Raw genomic sequence first — 11033 nt, forward strand, 5'->3', positions numbered from 1 at the left:
TGCCTTTCTGGAATACATGGCAGATCGGGAATATCTGCCTATTCCTCTGACCAGAACAGGATTTCGGCTGCAGTGGGGCATCCCCTTCTTGGCTTTAGGCTTCTTCTTTTTATTAACAGATTTCTTCTCTTTAGAAACCAGTTTCTTCTCCTTAGAAACTGGTTTCTTCTCTTTAGAAACCGGCTTCTCAACTTTTTCACCCGCCATCTTGCAAGACGGGAAAGAGCAAATCCAGTCAATCTTATTCCAGATCTTAATCCTATAGTCTTTTAGCTGGCAAACTGAAAGAGTAAATTTAAATTCAAGATTATTTTTATTCTTTGTAAATTACATTGTAATTCATTATGTTCAAAATGAAGCAGTTAACAAAAACTGAGGACACATGTCAACAACAACAAAAAATATCAGCACTTTATGGTCAACTCTGGGTTTACCACGTGGTTTACTATAAAAGTTAATGTGGGGAGGTTAAACACAAACATGTTTTGATAATGTGACGGTCATGTTTTCTGATAATCCAACTTCCACGTATAATAGTAATTGACTCTAATTGTATTTTTCCATCTTTCTTCCACTTGTATTATTTTTAAATGCTGATCATTCTTTCTACTGTGATTGAGAACAAGCTAGCTTTCTGTTTCCCAGTGGTTTATTACAAATGATAGATCAGCTCAAAAACATGAATATGGGCCCAGTGCCCATGGCTTTGTAGTTATGGCATTGGCTACATACACCAGGGCTGGTGGGTTCAAACCTGGCTCAGGCCTGCCAGACAACAATGATAACTGCAACAAAAAAACAGCTGGGCATTGTGGTGGTCATCTGTAGTCCCAGCTACTCAGGAGGCTGACACAAGAGAATCGCTGAAGTCCAAGAGTTTGAGGTTGCTGTGAGCTGTGACGTCACAGCACTCTACCGAGGGTGACATAGTGAGACTGTCTCAACAAAAAAAAATATGAATATGGTGGGTATTGCACAAATACAGAAAATAAACAAAACTCTTTTGGCAATGGGGAAGGCACTTGGAACACTTGGAACTTTTGTCACATGGTGCTACTGAAAAGAGGTTCTGAAACGGCTCTGCTGAGAAGGAATGGTAGTGTACGCATTGCATAAGCAAAGTAATTCAAAAAGCCTCAAAAAAGTGAGATCACTTCTGTTTAGAATTGATTTTCTAATTTTACCTTCTGATTGTTCTATAGGACACTGGAGTTACTAACAGGGATCTGATTAGTCGAAGAATAAAAGAATATAACAGTCTGATGAGGTGAGAATCTCACCATGCATACAATTGATTTGGATATGTTAATAAAGCAGGTACCATATCCTCCCTTTCCCATGGACGATATGCTTTGAGACCCCCATTGGATGCCTGAAACTGGATAATACTGCACCCTATAGACTGTGTGCTTTTTCCTGGATGGTAGCAGGAATAGTGGATACAGTGTGGGGATGTGTTTTTTCCTGTACAGTAATAGGCAGGTGGCATAAATGGTGTGGGAACACCAGACAAAGGCATGATTCACATCCTGGAGGGGGCAGCACCACATTGCACCATGCTACTTAGAACAGTACACAATTTCAAACTTAGGAATTAGTTCTAGAATTTTCTGTTCCATATTTGTGGACCTTGGTTGACCACAGGTAACTGAAACTGTAAAAAGTAAAACTATGGATAAAAGGGGGTGGAGATTACTATATTTGTTAAGAAATATTCATTTCTTTCAGCAGCAAAGCAGAACAATTGCCAAAAACTCCTCGCCAGAGTCTCAGCATCAGGCAGACTTTGCTTGGTGCTAAATCAGAGCCAAAGACTCAAAGCCCACACTCTCCGAAGGAAGAGTCAGAAAGGAAACTTCTCAGTAAAGGTACTGATGTTAGCTTTCTTGGATAAATTTAACAGATAAGATGATTTAAGATTGGCATATTGAAAGTACTTTGCGGGCTTGGCGCCTATAGCTCAATCGGCTAAGGCGCCAGCCACGTACACCTAAGGTGGCGGGTTCGAATCCCCAGCCCGGACCCGCCAAACAACAATGACGGCTGCAACCAAAAAATAGCCGGGCGTTGTGGCGGGCGCCTGTAGTCCCAGCTACTTGGGAGGTGGAGGCAGGAGACTCGCTTGAGCCCAGGAGTTGGAGGTTGCTGTGAGCTGTAATGCCACGACACTCTACCCAGGGGGACAGCTTGAGGCTCTGTCTAAAAAAAAAAAAGAAAGTACTTTGCGGGTTTTTTTGTATCAAAGGTCACTGCAGGCCTGGTCTAGGCTGACAGGGCCTTTTCTTCTAAGGCAGTGGTTCTGAACTTCCTAATGCCGCAGCCCTTTAATATAGTTCCTGTGGGTCTCAAGGTGAGGCCCAAGACACCAGATTTCATCACACTGACAAAGTGAAAGAAAATACAGCCCTTTAATAAGAGATGGTACAAATTTGAATAACTCAGAGAATCCAGGTGCTATCATTTTGACATAAACCATTCTTTTTCCTTTCGCTAAAATCTTACACTTTACAGATGACACACTCATTTCATCATCTTGCTATTTTATTTTATTTTTTTAATCTTAAAGAAATTTTTTTTTATTTTTAAAGAAAATTGTAATACACATCACAAAAGGGTAAAGAATTCAAAGTTGATACCTATGAAAGGCTACAAGGAGTGCCATATGGGGAGAGAAGATATTTGATAAATATAGGGTGTATTATTCATAGTTTAGGGGTCTAGGTCAAGGTTGATAAAGTGTTTTTAAAATCATGATTTCAAACACTCTTATTTTCTGTTGTCTTTATTATGTCATTTTATTCTGGGTCACAATCCAAAGATGATACCAGTCCCCCAAAAGACAAAGGCACATGGAGAAAAGGCATCCCAAGTATTATGAGAAAAACATTTGAGAAAAAGCCTACCGCGACGGGGACGTTTGGTGTTCGACTGGACGATTGCCCACCAGCTCACACTAATCGGGTAGGAGAGATCACTGGCCTGCTTTCCTAAAATCATTCAGTTGTGGTTATAATGAGACCCGAGCAGATAGCCTTTCAGATACCAGAGACTGTCAGCTGTTGAGTATTCTCCTTCTCACAGTGGGCCTTCCTTTCCCCCAAGTATTTATGACCTGCACATTGAGCAGTTTTATCAACAGTGTTTTTTCCTAACGTTTTGACTCTGAAATGGAATACTTATATAACCACTAGGAATATATCTGAAATGCCCAGTCAGAATTCATTTTCATATCATGTGTTTCTGCTTGTAGCATCTTAAACAAGGATGAGAGCAGGGTCCTGATAAGAAAGTGTGATAGATGTAGACGTGTCTGTTGGTTTCTAGCAGTCATGTTCGGTCTCATATCATGAGTTAATTGATGTTGCTCTCTCCTTCTCTTTCCTTGACTTTATTTCTCTTTATTCAACTGAACTGTTTCTTCCTTCACATAACAGATAAAAAGTAAGAAGAAAAAAAAACCCTATCACCTGAATCGTTTCCGCATTCCCCTCAACTTCTCTGATTTCCTCTTTATTCTCTCTCTGTGGGTCCTTACCTTTCTCTCCAGCTCTATTCATTCTTTCCACCATCTCAAACACCTCTTGCTGGTTTTATCTGTTCTCTGTTGTGCACAGTCTGTATCCTTTATTTGCCCTGTATTACATAACAGCAATCCTGTATTTCCATTTGGATATCAAGGGCCTTTTAGCTGTGATGTACAACGACTCACTAGATATAAGCATTAGTGCTCTATTAAGTAAAATATTTATTTCTTGTTTTGCAGTATATTCCACTAATAGTTGATATATGTTGCAAATTAGTTGAAGAAAGAGGTCTTGAATATACAGGTATTTATAGAGTTCCTGGAAATAACGCAGCCATCTCCAGTATGCAAGAAGAACTCAACAAGGGAATGGCTGACATTGATATACAAGATGATGTAAGTTCGTTTGTTTCTGTTTGGGGAACTGATCCGGTCTCTTCCCCTTTGGTGGTTCTGACTACAAAAATACTGTATTTCTTTCTAGAAATGGCGAGATTTGAATGTGATAAGCAGTTTACTAAAATCCTTCTTCAGGAAACTCCCTGAGCCTCTCTTCACAAATGGTGAGTTAGCATCTGTGAAAGATACCAGGTGAAATGGCCTAAGTCACAAGTGTTAGAAAACTGTAAATTGAACCAGGGAAAAAATATTTAGGTCAAAGAAAACAAGAGGTTGGTTTAGTTGAGTTCCTTCGTATATATTAAAAGCATAATTATGGGCTTGGCACTTGTAGCTCAAGTGGCTAAGGCACCAGCCACATATACCAGAGTTGGCAGGTTCAAATCCAGCCCAGGCCCGCCAAACAACAATGACAACTACAACCAAAAAATAGCCACGCATTGTGGCAGGTGCCTATGGCTACTTGGGAGGCTGAGGCAAGAGAGTTGGTTAAGCCTAGGAGTTGGAGGTTGCTGTGAGCTGAGGCTATAGCAGTCTATGCAGGGTGACAGCTAGAAGCTCTGTCTCAAAAAAAAAAAAAAGGCATAATTATGTACTGAGTTTTTACACTTCTTTGGTAAATTTCAATGAAAAAATACAGTTCCTAAAATGTTTAGTTCAGTGAAATATATATTATCCTATTCATTCATTATTTGTAGTGAAGTTGAAAATACGTTATTATTTCCAGTCAGAATTCTTCAGAAATAATATGGTGCAGTAACAGAAGAATAATTTTTTTCAGTCAAGCCAAATATTTGAATGCTATTTAAGGCACTGTAGTAGAATTGTTGGGGGTGAGAGAGGAATAGACAGGCTGTGTAAGTTCAGGATGGTACCTGCAAGGAATTTGCATTTTTATGAGTTTTATTCTATTTGTGGTAAGGCTTGGAGGATCCTTAAAAAAATATATCGAACACATAAATTTTACAAATTTCCCTTTTAAAGGCTGTTTGGGCATCTTCCCAACATTCTTCGCATCGTGATTTAAAGTTCAGTCTTAAAGGAAAGCTAGGTTACGATTCACCTAAGCAACTGAAGATAAATTGGTCTTATCATTCTTGTTGTCAGATAAATATGCCGATTTTATTGAAGCCAATCGTAAAGAAGATCCTCTAGATCGTCTGAAAACATTAAAAAGACTAGTAGGTATTATTTTATATTTTTGGAGGTACAACTAAAATTCAGCATTTAAAAATCCATCATGAAAATAATATGTTTCAGATTCATGATTTGCCTGAACATCATTACGAAACACTGAAGTTTCTGTCGGCTCATCTAAAGACGGTGGCAGAAAATTCAGAAAAAAATAAGGTACGTAAAGTGCATACTAAAGAAATTTACATTCAAATTTATTGTAAAAGAGATGCTTCATTGCTTTATGCCAAATAGTCCAATAAGAATTCTAAAGTGAGTCCTTCTAATGTTTGCTATTAAAAGTGAAAGGTCCCAAAATAGAGGTGTCACCATTTTAAAAGAAGTTTTCTTTTACAGTTAACCCAGCAAGAAAAATGAAAATCAGAAATCTTATTTCTTTGACTTTTCAATTGTTTGTCAATATTTTGCTTTTTGTCTTTTTTTGGGGGGGGGGACAGTCTCATTCATTCTCCCTCAGTACAGTGCCGTGGCATCATAGCTCACAGCAACCTCAAAGTCTTAGGCTTAAACATTCCTCTTGCCTCAGATTCTTGAGTAGCTGAGACTATAGGCTCCCACCACAACACCTGGCTATTATTAGAGACAGGGTTTTGCTCTTGTTCAAGCTGGTCTCCAACTCCTGAGCTCAAGCAATCCCCCGGCCTCGGCCTCCCAGAGTGCTGGGATTACAGGTGTGAGCCATCATTCTGGCCCTGTTTATCGATATTTTGAATAGATGATATATGAACATGGTACAACAGTCAGGAGGTACCAAAAAGTATACAGTAAAAAATCAGACATTTTCGTTTAGTGTTAATCATACTTTCTCTCCCCCCCCAATTTATACCACTGTACTGTCTTTATTAAACACAACAAAATTGGTTATTCTTTAATATTATCTAATTTCAGTTCACCTTCAAATTTTCTTAAAAGAGTATAAAAGTAGAAGTTTATTTTATATTAAAGGAAGTGATTTGGGAGGAAGATAGAGAGAGAGCAGAGAAGTAAGAGGAGGGAAGATGGGGGAAGAAAAGGAAAAAGAGCAAGAGAATGATGTGGCATCCCAAAGAAAGAAGGGAAGAATGCCAGCCATTTAGTTTTTTCCTTTTTTTTTTTTTTTTAAAGCATAGTCTCACTCTGTCACCCTGGGATTGAGTGCCGTGGCATCACAGCTCACAGCAACCTCAAAACTCTTGGGGTCAAGGGATCCTCTTGCTTCAGGCTCCCAAGTGGCTGGACTACAGGTGCCCACCACTATGCCTGGCTAGTTTTTAGTATTTTTAGTAGAGACTGGGTCTTGCTCCTGCTCAGGCTGGTCTCTTAACTCATGAGGTCAAGCAATCCTCCCACCTCGGCCTCTGAGAGTGCTAGGATTACAGGTGTTTTAATTTTACTACAGACTTTTTTTAGAGTTTTTAATGTATTAACACTGAATCTTGAATAAGGAGATGTGGTATTTCATTTCCTAGACTTTTTTGGACCACATTTTGTGGAGCATCATTCAAGAAATAATTTGTTTTAACACTAAGAAATAGCAGGCGGTGTTAACAGATGGAAAAACGTATCATGCACATGGCTTAGAAAAATAAACATTGTCAAAATGTCTGGACTTCCCTAAGCAATCTACAGATTAAACGCAATCCCCATTGCATCATACTATGAAGATCTTTTTTTTTTTTTTGACAGAGTCTCAAGCTCTTGCCCTGGCTAGAGTGCCGGGGTATCACAGCTCACAGAAACCTCAAACTCTTGGGTTTAACTTACTCTCTTGCCTCAGCCTCCCAAGTAGCTGGGACTACAGGCACCTGCTACAACACCTGGCTATTTTGGAGGGCGAGGTGTTGGAGTTGTTATTGTTTTTTGGCAGGCCGGGGCTGGATTTGAACCTGCCAGCTCCCATGTATGTGGCTAGCACCCTAGCTGCTTGAGCTTTTGGTGCTGAGCCAGACTACTATGAAGATCTTGAAGAAATAGTTCCATGTTTCATATGGAACCAGAAAAAAACCTGAATAGCTAATGCAGTTCTGCAAAATAAGCACTAATTTGGTAGCGTCACTTTACCAGACTTCAGGTAAATGCAGAATTGCATTGGCTATTCAGTTTTTTTGATTTTATAAGTTTTATCCACTAATCTAGTTCTCATAAAACCGATTTTTGAACCAAATCAATTGTTTTCTATAAAAGACTTCTTGAAAAACACAGAAGAAACATCATGCAGCCAGGCTGGGCGGCCAGGCATGATGCGGTAACCCTAGCACTCTGGGAGGCTATAGCAGCACGATTGCCTGAGCTCAGGAGTTTGAAACCATTGTGAGCTAGCGTGAGACCCCGTCTCTCCTAAAAATAGAAAAACTAGCTGGGCATCATGTCAGGTGCCTGTAGTCCCAGCTGCTCGGGACAAGGCAGGAGGATCGCTTGAGCCCAAGAGTTTGAGGCTCTTGGGAGCTAGGATACCACCTCACTCTATCCAGGGCAACAGAGTGAGAATCTGTCTCAATAAAATTAATTAATTAAAAAAAAAGAAAGCCATGAATGCCAACAAGGCACTGGACCTTATCATTAAAGTAGGAAAAAGAAATTATGTACAGATTTGCTTGTGAAAATCATAACTTAAAAGTATTATGCTTTTACCCGTATTGGTCTTCCATCCTTTGGATTCTTTTTCATCAAAAGAACCTTTCAGAAGTAAAGTACCAGATGTACAATGGGAATTTCAGGCTTATTCATTAAGAAAAAAAGTCTGAAAGGGCTGAGTGTGGTGGCTCACATATAATCTTAGCACTTGGGAGGCCAAGGCAGGTGGATTGCCTGAGCTCACAGGTTCGAGACCAGCCTAAGCCAGAGCAAAACCTCATCTCTAAAAAATAGCCAAGTGTTGTTGGCGGGCACCTGTAGTCCCAGCTACTTGGGAGGCGACAGCAAGGGAATAGCTTGAGCCCAAGAGATTGAGGTTGCTGTGAGCTATGACACCATGGCCCTCTACTGAGGGCAAAAAAGTGAGACTGTGGTCTCAAAAAAAAAAAAAAAATCTGATATTGTACAATAACATCCTTTGCTTCAGATGGAACCAAGAAATCTAGCAATAGTGTTTGGTCCAACTCTTGTGCGGACATCAGAAGACAACATGACCCACATGGTCACGCACATGCCCGACCAGTACAAGATCGTAGAGACGCTGATCCAGCACGTAAGTTGGGGCCTTGCCTCTCTCTGCCAGGACGTTCATGTTCATGACCATCGGTCAGGGCAGAATTTGATTATAGTTTTTTTTTTTATTTCCCTAAGAAAATTAACTTTCTTCTATACTATCCTCCAAGATAGAGATATATTTAGGAGCTTGTTTAATTTCTCTTCTCACCTTTTTCGTTTTAAATTTTAGCATGACTGGTTTTTCACAGAAGAAGGTGCCGAAGAACCTCTTGTAAGTATTGCCATCAGCGTCTGTGCTCGGTTATTTTTGTGGGACGTGAGATCTTGATGCTACGACAGCGTCCACGTCCCGCTTCGTATGCTGTTACTGCCCGCTGGTCTCTAGCGGCTCAGTTTCAGACCCAGGAATATACAGTTATGGTGCTTATCTTGCAATTTATGGTGTGTGAACGATATAAAAACATAAAGGGCAGGTGCCCCGTTCAGTAACGTACCTTTTACTAAATGTTGTTTGAATTTTAAAGAAAGTGTCTTTGAAGAGATGATGAAGAGATCTTTGTTTATTAACCATAGACCACAGTGCAGGAAGAAAACACTGTAGACTCCCAGCCAGTGCCCAACATAGATCATTTACTCACCAACATTGGAAGGACAGGCGTGTCACCGGGAGATGTATCAGGTAACTCTTGCCTGGGCAGTATTAATCTCTAGGCTAAAAGCTACATGCCTATAACCTGAAAGCCAGCCAATCAATCATAAGTAACAATTCACTATGATTTTTTTTCCTCCCCTTTTTCTTCTTTCTTTTTTTTCCCCTTTCTACTAATAGAAAACTTAATCTTCCTTTCCTGATTGACCTTAATTACCTTCCAGTGACTGTAATGCCTCTGGCAATGCATGGAGTTGTAATGTTTGTCAGAATGGAAACATGAGGGGGAAACCAGCATGCAAACCACACTGTTTTGTTCTTTTCTTTTCTTTTTTTTTTTTTTTTTTTGAATTCACAGTTTCCATGTAATAGTCATCACAAGGTAAAACAGATAAATGCTACTGAATATGTGGTTGCTGTGATGGCAGAAAGTCTGGTCTAGATCGTATAAGTCGTTACAATTCCTAAGCTCGAAGTTCTGTTTAAGAGCAGCCAGTTGAGTACGTCGAACTGCTAATGGGCACCGATTTTCATGAATAGCGTGTATTAATCTGTCACTATAGATATCGTAGTAAAAAAAAAAAAATCAACCTATTTGACATTGATTCTTCTTCTGTTTTCCTCTTGCCACCCTAACGCTTGGTTAAGTATTAGTTCTCCTAGACTCTTCTGATGACAGTTTCCTCCTGCCAAACCGTTGCACTAACCCAGCATGTTGTTTTACACAATGTTCTCCCTTTGTCTCCAGTTCTCGTTTTTTAGTCGCTAAAGGGTTTTTTCAGCACTTACTGACACAGGCAAATCTATACTGATGTTGAACAGGCGAAGTGGGAGGAGTCTATCACACGGTAATGTCACTAGTGGATTCGGTGATGTCCCTGATGGACAGCTGGACCTGTAGGAAGAAAGAGGACTGTTGCCCACACTGTAGCTGCCTTGTCTGCAGAAACCCCCGATTCCTGTAAATGCCAACCCAGCTGATCTGTGGTGTCGAGTTTCTCTTAAGATTATTGTAAACAGATCAATACTACTCTCTTAAAAGTTTTTCTGCTGTTTCTTGTTATTTCTGAAGCAGACCCTGAGGAGAAATAGCATGGTACGGTCTACCAGTTCTTAAAGTCATAAAGCATTTAGCCATGTGTTGAAAGGGGCGTGGCACGGGGCTCAGCTCATTAATTCTGAAAATCCATTTCCCTGAAGTCGACAGAAGAAATCCTCCAAATTGACATCATCCTGGACCAAAAAAAAAAAAAAGAAAAGAAAAGAAAAATGCTAGCCCCTTCCTACCCTCTTTATAATTGTATAATCTGAGTTTTTGCCAGACAGTAAAATGATGGTCTCCATTTTTCCATTTCCATAACAGCATTTGTTAATAGATAATTGCAAAACTGGTAGCAGTTGAACCAAACTAACCAAACCAGTTAAAAGGACCCCCGACTGCACTGCTGTGAGACTGGGGTCTGAAGCACAGAGATCAGCATTATCTAACATGCAACCAAAGTGGCCTGCAAGCAGGGTTATTCTCTCTTTTTTTTTTTGTATCCGTATGAGTCCATTATACGCTTATAAAATTGAAGTCTGACAGTCTGACAAAAATCAACATAAACACACCTGTACGAGTGTCTCGATTGGTAGCGAGGGCGGCCAACCATCTTCAAAGTTCTACATTGTGTATCCGCTTTAGATACAGGATGTGGTACCTAAGAAAATCCTCCAAAGGTCTTCCAGCTTCTTTACTGCTTGACTTACTATTTAGACCCTTTAATAAACACTAGTGTTTCTGTTCTCGTTTAGCACAGGGCTCCTTTGCCATCCCTATCATTGAGCTGGTTCTGCCTACAACTCACAGCATCCTTTCATGGCGGTGGCTTTCTGTGGTGCAGCTTGCATCTTTGTGAGCTCTGACTATCCACTGTGTTCTATTGTTTTGAGTTCTGCTTTCTCATTTTGTTCTGTGCCTGTCTCTTCCATAAGTTTTGCATTGTTTGTGGAAAGCAGTAAAGATTGGCTAATACTGACCACGTCCCCTTTAACTTCCCACAGATTCAGCTACAAGTGACTCAACAAAATCTAAGGTAAATTGTTTTGTACAATTTGGAAATATTTTCGGGGAAGGGAGCATTTTTTTTTTTTTTTTTT

General features: G+C 40.0%; 1 protein-coding gene across 1 annotated transcript in view; it reads left to right on the top strand.

Moving 5' to 3' along the window:
* ARHGAP21 (Rho GTPase activating protein 21) overlaps nt 1–11033 on the top strand; it is a 149338-nt gene that overhangs the window by 132591 nt on the left and 5714 nt on the right. The window contains exons 14-24 of the mRNA XM_023511438.1: nt 1203–1267; nt 1729–1868; nt 2819–2961; nt 3764–3919; nt 4008–4086; nt 5030–5103; nt 5183–5272; nt 8157–8282; nt 8475–8516; nt 8819–8924; nt 10938–10969. Coding sequence (XP_023367206.1) covers nt 1203–1267; nt 1729–1868; nt 2819–2961; nt 3764–3919; nt 4008–4086; nt 5030–5103; nt 5183–5272; nt 8157–8282; nt 8475–8516; nt 8819–8924; nt 10938–10969 — 1053 coding nt within the window. The remainder of the gene's footprint in view (nt 1–1202; nt 1268–1728; nt 1869–2818; nt 2962–3763; nt 3920–4007; nt 4087–5029; nt 5104–5182; nt 5273–8156; nt 8283–8474; nt 8517–8818; nt 8925–10937; nt 10970–11033) is intronic.

Source organism: Otolemur garnettii, unplaced genomic scaffold (genome assembly GCF_000181295.1).
Source record: "Otolemur garnettii isolate 467f Iridium unplaced genomic scaffold, OtoGar3 scaffold00019, whole genome shotgun sequence".
NCBI classification, from domain to species: Eukaryota; Metazoa; Chordata; class Mammalia; order Primates; family Galagidae; genus Otolemur; species Otolemur garnettii.